The sequence below is a fragment of the Coregonus lavaretus genome (genome assembly GCF_964263955.1).
Source record: "Coregonus lavaretus genome assembly, chromosome: 26".
Lineage (NCBI taxonomy): Eukaryota > Metazoa > Chordata > Actinopteri > Salmoniformes > Salmonidae > Coregonus > Coregonus lavaretus.
The window spans coordinates 5,462,880-5,481,245 of NC_140013.1; the positions used below are offsets into that span (position 1 = coordinate 5,462,880).

Sequence of the window (18,366 nt, forward strand, 5' to 3'; positions counted from 1 at the left end):
GAAATGGTCTGGAGAAGAGAGGAGGGGATAGGGTCAAGCGGGCAGGTTGTTGGGCGGCCGGCCGTCACAAGTCGCAAGATTTCATCTGGAGAGAGAGGGGAGAAAGAAGTCAAAGCATAGGGTAGGGCAGTGTGAGCAGGACCAATGGTGTCATTTGACTTAATAAATGAGGATCGGATGTCGTCAACCTTCTTTTCAAAATGGTTGACGATGTCATCCACAGAGAGGGAGGAGGAGGAGGAGGATTCAGCAGGGAGGAGAAGGTGGCAAAGAGCTTCCTAGGGTTAGAGGCAGAGGCTTGAAATTTAGAGTGGTAGAAAGTGGCTTTAGCAGCAGAAACAGAGGAAGAGAATGTAGAGAGGAGGGAGTGAAAAGATGACAGGTCCGCAGGGAGTCTAGTTTTCCTCCATTTCTGCTTGGCTGCCCAGAGCCCTCTTCTGTGAGCTCGCAATGAGTTGTCAAGCCACGGAGCAGGAGGGGAGGACCGAGCCGGCCGGGAGGATAGGGGACATAGAGAGTCAAAAGATGCAGAAAGGGAGGAGAGGAGGGTTGAGGAGGCAGAATCAGGAGATTGGAAGGAGAAGGATTTAGCAGAGGGAAGAGATGATAGGATGGAAGAGGAGAGAGTAGCGGGAGAGAGAGAGCGAAGGTTGCGATGGCACATTTCCATCTGAGTAGGGGCAGAGTGAGTAGTGTTGGAGGAGAGCGAGAGAGAAAAGGATACAAAGTAGTGGTCGGAGATTTGGAGGGGAGTTGCAGTGAGATTAGTAGAAGAACAGCATCTAGTAAAGACGAGGTCAAGTGTATTGCCTGCCTTGTGAGTAGGGGGGGACGGTGAGAGGGTGAGGTCAAAAGAGGAAAGGAGTGGAAAGAAGGAGGCAGAGAGAAATGAGTCAAAAGCAGACGAAGGGAGGTTAATGTCACCCAGAACTGGGAAGGGTGAGCCATCCTCAGGAAAGGAACTAATCAAGGCGTCAAGCTCATTGATGAACTCTCCAAGGGAACCTGGAGGGCGATAAATGACAAGGATGTTAAGCTTGAATGGGCTAGTGACTGTGACAGCATGGAATTCAAATGAGGAGATAGACAGATGGGTCAGGGGGAAAAGAGAGAATGTCCACTTGGGAGAGATGAGGATTCCTGTGCCACCGCCGCGCTGACCAGATGCTCTCGGGATATGCGAGAACACATGGTCAGACGAGGAAAGAGCAGTAGGAGTAGCAGTGTTTTCTGTGGTAATCCATGTTTCCGTCAGCGCCAAGAAGTCGAGGGACTGGAGGGTAGCATAGGCTGAGATGAACTCTGCCTTGTTGGCCGCTGAACGGCAGTTTCAGAGGCTGCTGGGGACCTGGAACTCCACGTGGGTCGTGCGCGCAGGGACCACCAGATTAGAGTGGCAGCAGCCACGCGGTGTGAAGCGTTTGTATGGCCTGTGCAGAGAGGAGAGAACAGGGATAGACAGACACATAGTTGACAGGCTACAGAAAAGGCTACAATAATGCAAAGGAGATCGGAATGAAATTAACTAAACATCTGGGAAAGCGAGAGAGCGGGGCCTCCCTCAATTACGTTTCACTGAAACACTCAAATATAACTCTCCCAACATCCACTTTAGAAATTATAATTGTTGTAAACTACAGCGGTTCAATGTTTTCTAGGAATATACTCTAACTTAGTTTATTCAGCTAGCTAACTTGGTACAGTATTCTTCCGTGAAAACCGTCCAGGGCACCGAATCCTATGACGCCATAGCCAACTAGCATGCCAGGCTCCAATAACACGGTTTAGCACCAATACCCGGTTACAACAAACCACCAGTGTGTTAACACGCCAAACAGATCATTTGTGTCCGCGTCTAACATTGTGACACCCAAGGTTATCAGAAGGTGAGTATTTTCTGTCCTATTTTTTTACTTGGCCTGCTACTATTTCTGATAAAGGCAATGGTCAGATAGTTTATTTGAGTTTTTAGTCAGTGTCTTAAACCTCTTCGGTCCAATTGTGGACTACCTTTATCAGAAGTGCTGTAGGCTAGCTATGGTTAGAAACAGTATGAGTTTTTAGATATTTCTTAACATCTTCTGTTATATTTTGTGACTGCATTTATCTTAGTCAGATAGTGTATTTAAGGTTGTAACCAGCGTCTAACTGCTGCTGCCTATCTCCCAGGTTGGATGGCCTTGGCTCTACAGAGGTGCAGAGTGAAGACGACCAAGGAGGAACGGACTCTGAGCACGACCCCCTCAACTGGCAGCAGCTAGTGGGACGAGAGGTCCTGGCCGGACTCAGGCCCCACGAGATCAAGAGACAGGAAGTCATTAACGGTAGCTTCCTGTTCGAACTGTAACCCAGTCACCATAATATAAATAAATAGGGCCTGTTACCCAACCAGGAAAAACTCTGGACCCTAGTGATTGGTTTTGCATGATTAGGAAAAACCCAGCTGCTGTATGTCTGTTCACTCTTTTAGTAGGTCGTTTATTGTTCAAAAGGAATAATCACTGTGTAAACCCCTTACACTCGTGGGAATTGGCCTACAGTGGGGGAAAAAAGTATTTAGTCAGCCACCAATTGTGCAAGTTCTCCCACTTAAAAAGATGAGAGAGGCCTGTAATTTTCATCCTAGGTACACGTCAACTATGACAGACAAATTGAGAGAAAAAAATCCAGAAAATCACATTGTAGGATTTTTTATGAATTTATTTGCAAATTATGGTGGAAATAAGTATTTGGTCACCTACAAACAAGCAAGATTTCTGGCTCTCACAGACCTGTAACTTCTTCTTTAAGAGGCTCCTCTGTCCTCCACTCGTTACCTGTATTAATGGCACCTGTTTGAACTTGTTATCAGTATAAAAGACACCTGTCCACAACCTCAAACAGTCACACTCCAAACTCCACTATGGCCAAGACCAAAGAGCTGTCAAAGGACACCAGAAACAAAATTGTAGACCTGCACCAGGCTGGGAAGACTGAATCTGCAATAGGTAAGCAGCTTGGTTTGAAGAAATCAACTGTGGGAGCAATTATTATGAAATGGAAGACATACAAGACCACTGATAATCTCCCTCGATCTGGGGCTCCACGCAAGATCTCACCCGTGGGGTCAAAATGATCACAAGAACGATGAGCAAAAATCCCAGAACCACACGGGGGGACCTAGTGAATAACCTGCAGAGAGCTGGGACCAAAGTAACAAAGCCTACCATCAGTAACACACTACGCCGCCAGGGACTCAAATCCTGCAGTGCAAGACGTGTCCCCCTGCTTAAGCCAGTACATGTCCAGGCCCGTCTGAAGTTTGCTAGAGTGCATTTGGATGATCCAGAAGAGGATTGGGAGAATGTCATATGGTCAGATGAAACCAAAATATAACTTTTTGGTAAAAACTCAACTCGTCGTGTTTGGAGGACAAAGAATGCTGAGTTGCATCCAAAGAACACCATACCTACTGTGAAGCGTGGGGGTGGAAACATCATGCTTTGGGGCTGTTTTTCTGCAAAGGGACCAGGACGACTGATCCGTGTAAAGGAAAGAATGAATGGGGCCATGTATTGTGAGATTTTGAGTGAAAACCTCCTTCCATCAGAAAGGGCATTGAAGATGAATCGTGGCTGGGTCTTTCAGCATGACAATGATCCCAAACACACCGCCCGGGCAACGAAAGAGTGGCCTAGCCAGTCTCCAGATCTCAAACCCATAGAAAATCTTTGGAGGGAGTTGAAAGTCCGTGTTGCCCAGCGACAGCCCCAAAACATCACTGCTCTATAGGAGATCTGCATGGAGGAATGGGCCAATATACCAGCAACAGTGTGTGAAAACCTTGTGAAGACTTACAGAAAACGTTTGACCTGTGTCATTGCCAACAAAGGGTATATAACAAAGTATTGAGAAACTTTTGTTATTGACCAAATACTTATTTTCCACCATAATTTGCAAATAAATTCATAAAAAATCCTACAATGTGATTTTCTGGAGAAAAAAAATCTCATTTTGTCTGTCATAGTTGACGTGTACCTATGATGAAAATTACAGGCCTCTCTCATCTTTTTAAGTGGGAGAACTTGCACAATTGATGGCTGACTAAATACTTTTTTTCCCCACTGTATATGGATAGGGCTTAATTGAAATGTTTCTTACAGAAGAAATATGGAAATGCATAACCATGGTAGCTATCAAAAGGGAACAGTTTGGAGATTATGGAAAAATTATTAGACAAAATGTGAGGACAAAACAGATAATCTGACACAAGACTGAATCCAAACGTTACACTGTTGATTTTATGTGAATTTGACATTTACTGTACTTTTCGCTGCATCTTGTTGATAATTAAATCTGAAAATAATCTGGATACAGTCAGTAACATAAGAATATTCATGAAAACATTTGGGCTAGGTTCAACATAAGACAAAAAAATGACAAGTGAGAGGTCTAACTGGTGTCTCCAAGTGGCCACACACCTCTCCGAAGTGTGAACAGGTCCTATGTCATTTCAACTCAATGAATAGTCTTCAACTATAAGGTGCTATTCTGAGCTCTCCTAGCTGTGCCATTGAGGAACTAGAGTAAGCAGATTTGTAGCTGTTTTCTTTAGAACACAGCCCTGCATCCCCGCCTTAACATAATTACTGTTGTTTACTCATTCCAAAAACGGTCCATTAGAAATCGCAATCTGGTCAGGTGGGCATCATTTGAAAGCATGTTCTATTGCCAACATGGCTAGCTAAGTTACAACATACGATCTTACAGTGTTAGGCTTTCACGAGGCAATTCAGAGAAGCGGATCGTCATTTTGTTGCGCATAGAATAGAGTGTATTCAGATGCGTTTTCCCCGTCCAAATTTCTTCACAATACAACATAGGCTCATTCTGTTCAGAACAACCCAGGGTATAACGCCATGTCATCGTGTAACTACATCAAGCATAGTGATCATAAACGTTGGTAAATTAGTTTTATATTATGGAAATATGAAGTGCACATTTGGACTAACGTGTGTTTTGGCTTGCTTGTATGACATCAAAGTGGTATTTATTATAATCCTCAACATCTCATCTTTCAAAATACATCAAGTCCTCTTTATTTCCAATTTTCCCTCACTCTGACAACAAAAAATGTGCTAAAGTTTCCCAATTAGCGGGAGGGATGGCGGCAACTTCTTGTCGCGATCGGCGTTCAAGTGCAGAACCGCTGTCAGTAAAAACCAATACTGCGCTGTGAAGCAGAGACCTTGAGCCCTGAAGTCCTGAAGAGCATGTTACTGTACAGCCACTGCGTTCCAATTTAGCCACTTATCAGTGTCCAAATCTGCTCTTTTTAACCCGTATACGGGTACGAGTGTAAGGAGTTAAGAGTGCAATGAACAGTGTAGAGTGTGGTAACCACGGCAAACTCAATCAAACAAACTTTTTTCGTATATCACTTTTACAAATGCATCTTTCCTAGTAGGAACCTGGGCCAAAACCCCCAAAGAACAAGCTGAAATAACCGTTCTCATTATCACTCTTTATCGCTTATTTATGGTTGCCTAATGTAGTCATTTATCAGTCTGCAATAGTGATGAGAGCTTGTCTGCCTGTGTCTACAGAGCTGTTCTACACTGAGAGGGCCCACCTGCGGATGCTCAAGGTGCTGGACAACATCTTCTACCAGAAGCTCACCAGAGAGGCCATACTGCCTCCTGCCGACGTCAAGACCATCTTCACCAACCTGGAGGACATTGTTCAACTGCATGGTACTTGCACGCATGGACATAAGCGCACACACACACAAACAGGCATGTACATGCACAACCACAAGCATGTACACACACGCACACATGCACACCCCCTTCCCCCCACACACACACACACACACACACACACACACACAATGTCAGAATGACCCTCTTACATTCCCTTTCATTTTGAATTTCAGTTTTGATATCTGAGCAAATGGCAACAATTCGGAAAAGGAATGAGACATCCGTAATCGACCAAATAGGAGACGACTTGCTGTCCTGGGTGAGTACAGCTATTTTCTTTTTATTTTGAAGCCTTTTCCCCAACGGAATATGATTTATGTAATAATTGTGTTGTTGGAGAGAAGTCTTTCTTTCATTCTCACAATCCACAAAAGCTGTGCTGTTGCCTGAAATTGCTTTTCACAGCGGCATAAACATCCACCTTTTTTTATGGGATTGCTTATCTTTTTAATTGGCAATGAGCTGGAGGGTATAGATGGTTGCTGTGTTTTGAGGAATGGAAGTACAATTGTGAAATGATAGTGTGGCACAGATGGACTGGCGGAACCCATCCACTAACCTGGTCCCAGATCTATGCGTGCTTTATCAAACCCCTCTGTCTATACATGTATAATAACAATTCATTGGATTTATATAGCGCTTTTCCAAGTGCTTACATAGAATGCGGAAACTCACTTTATCCACCGCCAATGTGAAGCACCCACTCAGGTGATGCACGGCAACCATTTTTGCCAGAACGCTCACCACACATCAGCTATCACGGCGGAGACAACCATGATAACCAAAATATAGCTATGACAGAATCATAACAACTATGATAGTCGGAGGGAATTGCCCCCCCTCGATCTGGCACACTGTGCCACCACACACACGCAAGGACCAGGGGGTTGGCTTGGCGACAGGGAGTTGCCATGGTGACTGACCCCAATTCGCCTGGCTCGCCTGTGTTTTCCAGTTCAGCGGGGGCGAGGAGGAGAAGATCAAGCAGGCGGTGGGCACGTTCTGCAGCAACCAGCCCTTTGCTCTGGAGCTCATCAAGAGCAGGCAGAAGAAGGACTCGCGCTTCACCTCCTTCATGCAGGTAAGTGGAGGAATGGAGGAGAGAGGAGGAGGAGAGCGTAAGGACTGGAGTGCACACATGGGCTATTGGGCACTCCCTGTTACTTGAGGTTTAGGTCCGGTATTTGACTGTGTAATCAACTTCTGCAGACTGTACAGTACATTGTATATGACAGGGTATGGGATGTTTGAGGGAAGTACGTGTAGTTCAATGATAGCATTTGAAAATGATTTGTTCATTTTAAGTTAAGTTCAAATTCATTTTAAGTAAATGAAACATTTAAAAAAGTTGTAGAAAGTAACCATTCACGATGTAGGTCTGTCAAAGCTACAGTCACTAGTGGGCGAAGTATATACATGAACGAAAAGGATGCATCGTCCCTGTTTTGTTGCTCCTAACTCCACTGTGCGTTTGCAGGAGGCTGAGAGTAACCGACTGTGTCGAAGACTCCAACTGAAGGACATCATTCCTGTGGAGATGCAGAGGCTCACCAAGTACCCTCTCCTACTGGAGAACATCGCCAAGTACACAGGTGGGCCACACACACTCCTATACCTCTTTCACTCTACTAAGCCAAGCTGTACTGTACTGGGCTGGCTACACACCCACCATAGTTGCTGGAACCGTGCTAGTTCAATAATGTAAAAAGGTGACTAGACTCTGTGACAATGAGGTGATGGCACTGGGCTCGAAGCAGACCAGGCCATCACAGTGATGCAGGGCAGCGCGCTTACAGCAGTGTTAATGATAGCAGTGTCCTTCTGCTGTGGTGCCCCAGTGACCACCCTCTCTCTCTCTCTGTGTGTGTGTCAGTGCGTCTGTGTGTGTGTGTGTGTGGGCCTGTGTATGCACGCCTGTGTGTGAGGAGCTGCCAGCCCGGCTCATCACTGTGTATACAATGGTAATGGATACATGCACATCATGTCTAAAGTAGGGTATTTTCAGTGACCCGGGCGAGCTGGCATCGCGTCAGCCATGAACAAATTACAGCTGTGCTCTCGGTTAAACTGAGATGATTATTTTGGCATTTTCCAAAGCCTGTAATGCACATTTTGGGAGATGTTCTCGCATTATTTGGGTCCCATCATTTTTTATCTAGGCTCTGGTTTAGTTCTCCCTCGCGGAAATAAAATGCACTAAAAATAAAGTAAAACCAGCTATTAAGGAATGTTAATGTGCTCTACTTGGTCTTAATTTCCGAGGATGATCAGCTGCTAATCGGTGCAGGACAATATCAATTTGCTGGGCAGTACCCCACAGAGGCAGTTTCTTCTGTTTTTCTCCACAAAATCTACATCCCCATTTCTCTCTCTCTCTCTCTCTCTCATAATTTCATTTCAGATGACACCGTGGAGAAAGAAAAGGTAAAGAAGGCGGGCGACTGCTGCAGGAAGATTCTCAACCACGTCAACCAAGCTGTGAAGGAGTCTGAAAACAAACAGGTAGGTGTGATTTTAGCGTCATCTGGGAACGGCGGGTACGGAAGCACAGCCTATCTCCCACATCTCCCCTGCTCTGCCTAGAAGGCTTCTCAGCCACTCGGATATCTGTCCTCTCTTTTCTCCCACTGTTCCTCTTAGAGCAAACAGAGATGATGGCAGGTGATTGATTGCAGGGAGAATATGGGGTTTGTGTCTCATGGTTAGAGTGTAATCCTGTCTGTAGCAGCAGCTTACGGCAGTTTTTCTGTGCCTCTCTCGCTTTCTTTCTCTCTTTCTTTCTCTTTCTCCCTCTTTCTTTCTTTCTCTCTCTTTCTCCCTCTTTCTTTCTTTCTCTCTCTTTCTCCCTCTTTCTCCCTCTCTCTCTCTTTCTTTCCACAGAGGCTGGAGGACTACCAGAGGAGGCTAGACCTCTCGTCTCTGAAACAGACGGAGAACCCCATGATTTCAGAGCTCAAGGTGAGGCGATCGATAAAGCGTTTCTCAAAAAGACTTATCACAATGCTGCTCTTTTAGTCTGCAGTCTACCCACAATTGACTTGAAGCAACATTTTAGTTTGTTTTGGTTTCTGCGGTGGAGCCACTGCAGTTTTTGTTTAAATGTCAGCTGATAGTGCTCGAAATTGGACTAGGTCATGCAGCTCCATTCTTTGGGGTGGAAGAGTACCTGTTTCCAAAGTGAAAGCTAATAGGGATCTGACTAAACAAATAAACGCAGCTAATCTGACCTTAACTCCCTCCACACTCAGAACCTGGACCTGACCAAGAAGAAGATGGTCCACGAGGGACCACTGTCATGGAAGGTCAACAAGGACAAGACTATTGGTACGCTTTCGCCTTTATAAGGCGTTTATGTGGATAAGTAGGGCCAGGAGGATTTTCCTGACCAATGTGATCCAACCAGGGAAAACTCTTGGCCCTAGTTGTAGACTACAACTGCAAACCGAGCCCGAACTAATTCCATGTCAGGTCATGTGGTCAGGAAAAACTCATGGCCCCTAAGACAAACCATATGATGTAATGGGAGAAATCATAAAAGAGACACAATTGTTGCCTAATGACATATAATACTAATATAATTGCGATGTCTATGTCCAAGTGTTCTATGTAATTCTGTGGTTAAATCCCTCTTCTTCTGGACTCAGAGCTGTACACCCTGCTCCTGGAGGACATCTTGGTACTGCTGCAGAAGCAAGACGAGCGCCTCATCCTCAAGTGCCACAGCAAAAACCTGTCGGGCACCGCTGACACAAAGCACATCTTCAGCCCCATCATCAAGCTCAACGCGGTGCTGGTGCGCTCTGTGGCCACAGGTAAGTTACCATAGAGATACAGTCATACCATTAGTTTCCCTGACCAAGATGGCCGCCCTGTAGTCATGCTACCTGGAATGCCAATGTCCATTCTAGTGTTCTATTAAAATCTGTTTGAGTTAGATCCAACCTTGTTAACACAATGACTCCCAGCTCAAATGACACCCTATCCCCCAACACGACTCCAACACCATCATTAAGTTTGCAGATGACACAAAAGTGGTAGGCCTGATCACCGACAACGACAAGACAGCCTATAGGGAGGAGGTCAGAGACCTGGCCGTGTGTTGCCAGGATAACAACCTCTCCCTCAACGTGATCAAGACAAAGGAGATGATTGTGGACTACAGGTAAAAAAAGAGGACTGAACACGCCCCCATGCTCATCGACGGGGCTGTAGTGGACCAGGTTGAGAGCTTCAAGTTCCTTGGTGTCCACATCACCAACGAACTATCATGGTCCAAACACACCAAGACAGTCGTGAAGAGGGCACGACAAAGCCTATTCCCCCTCAGGAGACTGAAAAGATTTGGCATGGGTCCTCGGATCCTCAAAAGGTTCTACAGCTGCACCATTGAGAGCATCCTGACTGGTTGCATCACTGCCTGGTATGGCAACTGCTTGGCCTCCGACCGCAAGGCACTACAGAGGGTAGTGCGTACGGCCCAGTACATCACTTGGGCCAAGCTTACTGCCATCCAGGACCTCTATACCAGGCGGTGTCAGAGGAAGGCCCTAAAAATTGTCAAAGACTCCAGCCACCCTAGTCATAGACTGTTCTCTCTGCTACCGCACCGCAAGCAGTACCGGAGCGCCAAGTCTAGGTCCAAAAGGCTTCTTAATAGCTTCTACCCCCAAGCCATAAGACTCCTGAACATCCCCGCTGCTGCTACTCTCTTATTATCTATGCATATTCACTATAATAACTCTACCTATATGTACATATTACCTCAATAACATCGACGGTACCCCCACACATTGACTCTGTGCCGGGTACCCCCTGTATATAGCCTCGTTACTGTTATTTTACTATTGTTATTTTACTGCTGCTCTTTAATTATTTGTTACTTTTATTTCTTATATTTATTTAGGGTATTATTTCTTAAAACTGCATTGCTGGTTAAGGGCTTGTAAGTAAGCTTTTCACTGTAAGGTCTACCTGTTGTATTCGGTGCATGTGACAAATAAAATTAGATTTATTGACCAGAGCCCTATGTGGCAGCCCTATGTGACTGTGGTCAAAAGTAGTGTACTATATGGGGAATAGGGTGGTATTTGAGACACAACCAGGAGTCTGACCCTGTTTTCCTGCTATTCCCTCTCCCAACAGACAACAAGTCGTTCTTTGTTCTCTCAATGTCGGACAACGGGGCCCAGATCTACGAGCTGATGGCCCAGACCGTATCAGAGCAGAGAATGTGAGTCCTCCTGACACTGTGGTTTAGTCATTATAGCCTCTACTTAAAAATCCTCATTTAAGTTTTGCTTAATTCACTGGAGTTGGTAGAAGTTGCCCCTAACCACTGAAACAGGGTCAGATGTTATCTGGTCCTAGGTCTGAGGTAAGGGACACCTTCTATCCACAGTCTACTCACCTCTGTCTTGTCTGTGTGTTGTCATCCTCCCTCCACCAGGTGGCAGCGGCAGATCACCCAGAGAGCGGACGCCATGAAAGTGAAGCCGCACAGCATCATCCACTTACCTCAAACGGAGTACGTGCTTCCTCTCAGTATAAAACTTATTTGGTGTCTTTTTGGTTTTGTTCATCAGCAAATGTATTTTATGATGACCATGACCTTGCTTCTCCTGATACTGACTCTGTGTTCTCTCCTACCGTGTCAGTGGAGAGAGAGACGGTGTGGAGATCATCACTGCAGGCGTAGCCCGACTCAGTAAGGACCCGGACCGCATCTCCTCTGGAAGCAGCCAGTCTATAGGTATCTAAACTAGCACCCCATCGCTCCATGTTCCCCCGTCTATAGTGATCAGTGTATTTGAGAACTTCTTCAGTAGCAGTTAGTGACATTGCGTAATGTGCAGTGGAGGCTGATATCACTTTAAAACCGAGGACAGGCTTATTTCAATGGCTGGAATGGAATGTATGAAATGGAGTCGATGTTTTTGATACCTTTCCATATATTCCATTCCAGCTATTACATTCCACCCTCCACCAGCCTCCACTGGTAACATGCTCCAGTAGTATCCATCTAGATTGACTGAATGCAGGTCAAGGTGTCCTTGTTCTCTCCCCAGATAAAGAGTGCAGCGCTGCCCCTTGTGGCGTGATGCAGACCCCTCTCCCAGATGCCAACCTCTTTGTAGGACTCAAGGCCGAGGAGGAGCCCAGTCGGGAAGAGGGGCTTTATGGGGACCCGGATCGTGCAAATAGTCTCCCCTTCCGCATGGCCGTAGACGGGCTCAGCGAATCGGACGGGCTGGGCTTCAGTACTTCTAGAGCTGACGATGCCTTAAAGACATGTGAGTGAAAGGACATCTGCCTCAATCGCCAAGGTCTCAAGTCTGGAGTGTGATATTTAGGGAGTCAAGACTTTTCTGACCAGGAAAAACTCTAGTTAGAGTTATATGAACCTTGTCAGGTCGGTTGGTCAGGGATAGCTCTCTGCCCTAAACATACATTACATATATCGATTTTATGTGGTGGAGAATCAATTCATCTAAAATCACACACGGACACTCCTCCATTGGTCTAACCGTATCTGTCTCCTCTAGTGTCGGCGCTGAAGCAGGTCCTGGTGACCCAGCTGATGTCGCAGGAGGAGTGTGAGCGTGCTGGGCGCACCTCCTCGGGGGGCGGCCGTCTTCTCAGGACCACGTCCCTGAGGACCCCCGTGGACAGCCGTGCCCGGGTGGCGGTGCAGAACGGCTCAGGGAGGTGCACCCAGGCCAGCCACCCCGAGGACCCGGCTCAGGACCTGGTGTCTGGGGACACGGGCTTCTTTGAGTCCCCTGAGGATTATGGTGAGCTTGCAGTCGTGTGTGTGTGAGAGAGAGAGATCAGTGTTTTTTATCCTGGTCTTGGGGACCCATGGGGGTGCACATTTTTGTTCTAGCTCAGCACCAACACACCTGATTCAACCAACCAATCTCCCAATCCTTGCGTTGAATAAGGAGAGTGTTAGTGCTGGAGAAGAACAAAAATGTGCACCCCGGTCACCTTTAGGTTTCCCAGTATTAAAGAACCCTGTGCTAGATAACTTCCAGTGCGTAGGTGTGCTGAACAGCAGGGACTCAGCTTGGTTGTGTTCATTAGGGCACCTCGTAGCAAAACATTTTGCGACGAAAAACAAAAACGAGAATTTTCTTTCTATGGACAAGTTCAGGTAGTCCCTCGCTGTTTCAATCCGTTTTCATCCCTTTGGTGCCTAATAAGTTGGGACCTGTTTTTGCGTCTCCCAGCAGGGTACCTGGTCCTGGAGGGCTACGGAGGCTTGGGGGAGAGCAGCACGGACGACGACCTCCAGTCCACGGGGAAGCAGCTGAGCGCCTCACGGGGCTGCGGGGCAGGAGACTCTGGGATCAGCCTGAGGTTTTCCTCCGCCTCACAGGCAGGTAGCATCTGCAGCTTCAGCCGACAGGTCCTGTCCCACCTCCGCAACCTGCAGACCAACCTCAACCACCTAAAGGTATGCACACGTTGGTGGGTGGGTGGGTGGGTTGGCTGGTTTGTGAATCACTGACTCACTGGTTGGTTGGTTGGTTGGTTGGTTGGGTGGTTATTTGGTTGACTGACTGACTGGTTGGTTGATTGGTTGACTGACTGGTTGATTGGTTGACTGACTGACTGGTTGATTTGCTTATTGAATAGTTGGTTGGTTGGTTGACTAACTTGGGTGGGTGACTGGTTGGTTGACTGACTGACTGACTGACTGACTGACTGGTTGGTTGGTTGGTTGGTTGGTTGACTGACAGGTTGGTTGGTTGATAGATTGACTGACTGGTTGGTTGACTGACTGGTTGGTTGACTGACTGCTGGTTGGTTGGTTGACTGGGTGGTTGACTGACTAGGTGACTGGTTGGTTGACTAGGTGACTGGTTGGTTGACTAGGTGACTGGTTGGTTGACTAGGTGACTGGTTGGTTGACTAGGTGACTGGTTGGTTGACTAGGTGACTGGTTGGTTGACTACATGACTGGTTGGTTGACTGACTGACTGACTGACTGACTGCTGGTTGGTTGGTTGACTGGGTGGGTGACTGACTAGGTGACTGGTTGGTTGACTACATGACTGGTTGGTTGACTGACTGACTGACTGACTGACTGACTGCTGGTTGGTTGGTTGACTGGGTGGGTGACTGACTAGGTGACTGGTTGGTTGCCTACGTGACTGGTTGGTTGACTGACTGACTGACTGACTGACTGCTGGTTGGTTGGTTGGTTGACTGGGTGGGTGACTGACTAGGTGACTGGTTGGTTGACTACGTGACTGGTTGGTTGGTTGGTTGGTTGACTACGTGATTGGTTGGTTGGTTGATTAACCCTCTGAGTCTAAGCCGGGGGGATTCTATGCGAACATGGAATTGTTTTAAGATGGTCATACCAAGGATCATTTGGCTATTTGATTTTAAGTTTTAAGACCCCTTAAGGTATAACCCAAAAAAAATTTAACATTGAATTTGGCGTTCCTGCTATTGGCCGTTAGAAACGCATTGAATAACAGATTCACTACATGGAACAACAGGTAGTACAAAACATCTAAAGGAAGTTTGTTCTGAAGTGTCTGTCCTATATCTGAGAGATATAAGGAAGATCAGGAAACTATTTAAAAGTTTTTTTTTTACATGTATTTATCCCCTTATTTTAGGCACTAAACTATCTCCATATATACTTCCTTTCATTTTTTTAAACTGGTACCGGGGTCCTTCAGCCGAGTCTTGTGAGACTTGTGGGCATCCTAGATCAAAATGGAGAACGCCATCGTGTTCTCAATAGAGTGGTCATAATAGTTTTTAGACCAAACTGTTCGGACGCTACAGACATTTTTGTGAGAAGACCGATTTTCGGGATGTCTCATGGTCTAACAAACACCCCTCTAGCTCTGCAGATGCAGAAGGGCGATATCGGCGGATGCGGTGGATTGAGATGCAGCCCATGAAACAGATATCTCTAGCTTAAACATACAGGTTTTGGTGGAGATGTTTGTATTATGTTAATTAGATTCCCACAGGGTAGCGAAATTGTTAATTAGTAACGTTGATTGTACATTTTACGTTAATGCGTATGAAATCTGATTGCGGACTGTTCCCTGCTTGTCTGTTTTCTCTCAGGAGGTAGAGGCCAAGTATCACAGTCTACTACGCCTAAGGCCGGCCAGGTCATCGACAGACGTGGAAGATAACAAAGGTAATATGGCTCTAGTCTTACCGATTCCTTTTCTCTCTTTCAGTGTTTCAGTATTTATTAGAAAACCCATGAGCATGTGAGGCGTGACAGCTGAGTTATTGTTTATGGTCTGACTGCCCTGGCCCTTTCTGTTATTATCTTGTTCCTAGATAAGAGATAGCCGCGGAACTCCAAGCCCCTCCCTTCCCAGGCCTCTGCATCATGCAGTGAAGATGGAAGAGTTGATTTCTGCCTCCCTGCTGTCTTGTTGTTCTGGATGTCCTCTATTAGCTTGTCCACTCAACTGCTGAGTACCCCCCTCCTCCCACCGTGGTTCTCCCCGAGAGACTGAGCATGAGCGAGAGACAGTTGGAGGAAGGGGGGATTTCTCTGGATTTCTCCCGCCGCCCCCTCCGTCAGCACAAGGCAATCAGGGAAGAGGGACTGTCCCGAATCCACTGCTGCGTGTCCCCACTCCAATTGCTGTGGGTCGCCCAGTGCCTCCCCTCCCATTTCTCTCTACTCCTAGTCATCCCTGCAAGAAAGAGAACTATACCAAAATGTACAAAGCTGTGTGTTTAGGATATATATTAAACACAAAAACAGAAGCGAGAAGAAAAAGGAACATTTTAAGATGATGTATTATGTTTTTTTTTATCTCAAGATGTATTTATTTTATTTTTTTGTGTTTTCCCATGTTGCTTGCATGCTTTTTTGGGCAATTTCGACCTCCTTTTAGGCTGCTCCACCTGCGTTTAGTGCGCACACTATCCTATCCTTAATGAACACAGGAAGAATATGATTGGACTGAGAGGGCATAGTGGGCATAGAGTTGCACTTTGTGTGGAGCCCCCATAGGATGGTGTTTAAGTCAGGGGCTCTGTCCTGGTCCTCAGTGCATTTTTACACCTAGCTAAAACTCATCCCTCCCACTCCTGTTGGTAGTAATTCCTGGTTTCCCTCTCTGTTCTGTCCATGCTACTGCTGATGTGCCAGTGATCTGATAATGTCACAAAGTTCACACATTTATAAACTATCAAGTTGGAAGGTTACGCATAACTTTAATAAAAAATGCCATGACACATTTCTTAACCTAAACACGGTTTATTCCTTTAGTCCTGTTCTCTTTGCTTAGTTTTATTCCCAATATGGCTTTGTGGTCAGAAATGGGGATAGACTTCAAACGTTCTCACCTTCCCTTACTTCTGACCCTGTAGATAAATCACTAAAACTATTTGATAAACAAGGAGACAAGATGGGTCAGAAAGAAACACCAAGTTACTTGGACTGCAGGACGTACTGCCCTGTGGCAGTGGGAGTTTTTTCAGCACCATTTTCCGCCAAAGTGAGGTAACTATTGGAGGACAATGGAGTTAGCCTACTCATGAAATGTAACCATCATAGTAAATGTACAGCCCTTTTCACTACAGTTTTGCTCAATCCTGACCAATCAGGTAGGTAGTGAACAAAATAGTGCAGCCTATGAGTTTGACCATGTAGGAACATGTTGCTAAGCTTTTGTTAGGTAACTACATTTGGTTTGACCCATTAACAGTAGTTTTATATTTCTCAGATTTCGAATCCTCTTTTTTTATTTTTTTTTATTTACTATTACATGGAATACCATTACTTAATTAATCAAGAACAAGGCTATCAGGTTGTCCTTGTTCTCCTATATGAAGATGCAGTCACTTGACATACGCCAGTAGGGGGCAGGCTTTTACCATCTACCAGATAGACAGAAGGAGGACCCACCCTGAAACCTGCAATGACATCACTTTTCTCTGTCTGAAACAAGGTGTTCTTTTGCTGCTAAATTTGTATCTAGTCTATCATTGTATGATTCAGCTCAAAGTATCAAATTAAAGATTTTCTTCAGGCATCTGTCTGAAAGCTCAGCTACTGTCTGAAAGGTTGATAGCTAGATATCCCTGAGAGAAAATGCTATTGTACCCTGTTACTGCAAAGCAATGTAATGTCTGAAGAACTAAATCTGCTTTGGAGTTTGACTTATGTAGTTATCAAGGGTTTTGAGTTAGATCTAGACTGTGTGTGCACATTACTTGATGATTTTACATCTCTTGCTGGAGAGGAAAGACAGAAGCCTCTACAAAGGGTTAACCCCTAATTACTTCTCCTTTGAGTGACACATCTCCTGCCTCTGCCTCTCCTCCTGAAGACATTCTGCACCGAAATGGAGACCGAGAAGAGAGAGGGATGGTAATTGATTGTCACACTTTCCACATGCATCTGTCAATTACCTAATTGAAGTTCTAGACAGAGGTGTGCGCTGTCACATCTGTTTGAGATATCGACAAGCCCATAGTTTTTCTTATTCTGCCTCTTGGCATAATATTAAGTTATTGTGCCAATGTATAAGATAAGATGGAAATAGGATCAATGACTGATCTATGAGTAAAGGTGTGTTGATGTCTACGAGTGACTGTTTCTTCTAGCCATAAATATAAAATTATATCGTCTGTCATTTCCATTCGCCACCTTTTCTGCATCAGTTATTTTACAAAAGAGTGTGAAAAAGTTTCCTGCAAGGTGTATTACAAGGAGATTTGTGTCTCGAGTCACATCTTGACGATATCAGGCAATTTTCTGTTACTCAATGTCACCTAGAAGTGTCTGTTTGTGACATGCAGATAATTGTGGTGCTTTAAGTGTGGCTTAATTCTAAGATAAGTATGTTTGACGATATGACTCATTTGACGAGACTTGTGTGTGCGTGCTCAATTTTCACTCCGGCAACTGTGTGAATATTATAGATACAGTTGAAGTCGGAAGTTTACATACACCTTAGCCAAATACAGTGGGGGAAACAAGTATTTAGTCAGCCACCAATTGTGCAAGTTCTCCCACTTAAAAAGATGAGAGGCCTGTAATTTTCATCATAGGTACACGTCAACTATGACAGACAAAATGAGAAAAAAAATCCAGATAATCACATTGTAGGATTTTTAATGAATTTATTTGCAAATTATGGTGGAAAATAAGTATTTGGTCAATAACAAAAGTTTCTCAATACTTTGTTATATACCCTTTGTTGGCAATGACACAGGTCAAACGTTTTCTGTAAGTCTTCACAAGGTTTTCACACACTGTTGCTGGTATTTTGGCCCATTCCTCCATGCAGATCTCCTCTAGAGCAGTGATGTTTTGGGGCTGTCGCTGGGCAACACGGACTTTCAACTCCCTCCAAAGATTTTCTATGGGGTTGAGATCTGGAGACTGGCTAGGCCACTCCAGGACCTTGAAATGCTTCTTACGAAGCCACTCCTTCGTTGCCCGGGCGGTGTGTTTGGGATCATTGTCATGCTGAAAGACCCAGCCACGTTTCATCTTCAATGCCCTTGCTGATGGAAGGAGCTTTTCACTCAAAATCTCACAATACATGGCCCCTTTCATTCTTTCCTTTACACGGATCAGTCGTCCTGGTCCCTTTGCAGAAAAACAGCCCCAAAGCAT

At 45.5% G+C, this 18,366-nt stretch overlaps 1 protein-coding gene across 4 annotated transcripts in view; it reads left to right on the forward strand.

Moving 5' to 3' along the window:
- The window catches only part of LOC311101905 (rho guanine nucleotide exchange factor 12-like), an 86,653-nt gene extending 69,271 nt beyond the window's left edge, over positions 1 to 17,382 (forward strand). For all 4 annotated transcript variants that reach the window (XM_084143143.1, XM_084143146.1, XM_084143145.1 and 1 more), the window contains 17 exons: positions 2,170 to 2,324; positions 5,586 to 5,732; positions 5,915 to 6,000; positions 6,697 to 6,822; positions 7,219 to 7,333; positions 8,143 to 8,243; positions 8,622 to 8,699; positions 8,990 to 9,065; positions 9,386 to 9,553; positions 10,884 to 10,971; positions 11,188 to 11,265; positions 11,396 to 11,490; positions 11,807 to 12,031; positions 12,284 to 12,532; positions 12,971 to 13,197; positions 14,838 to 14,913; positions 15,063 to 17,382. In XM_084143143.1, coding sequence (XP_083999269.1) covers positions 2,170 to 2,324; positions 5,586 to 5,732; positions 5,915 to 6,000; positions 6,697 to 6,822; positions 7,219 to 7,333; positions 8,143 to 8,243; positions 8,622 to 8,699; positions 8,990 to 9,065; positions 9,386 to 9,553; positions 10,884 to 10,971; positions 11,188 to 11,265; positions 11,396 to 11,490; positions 11,807 to 12,031; positions 12,284 to 12,532; positions 12,971 to 13,197; positions 14,838 to 14,913; positions 15,063 to 15,073 — 2,101 coding nt within the window. In that variant the 3' untranslated portion in view covers positions 15,074 to 17,382. The remainder of the gene's footprint in view (positions 1 to 2,169; positions 2,325 to 5,585; positions 5,733 to 5,914; positions 6,001 to 6,696; positions 6,823 to 7,218; positions 7,334 to 8,142; positions 8,244 to 8,621; positions 8,700 to 8,989; positions 9,066 to 9,385; positions 9,554 to 10,883; positions 10,972 to 11,187; positions 11,266 to 11,395; positions 11,491 to 11,806; positions 12,032 to 12,283; positions 12,533 to 12,970; positions 13,198 to 14,837; positions 14,914 to 15,062) is intronic.
- Positions 17,383 to 18,366: the final 984 nt, after the last annotated feature.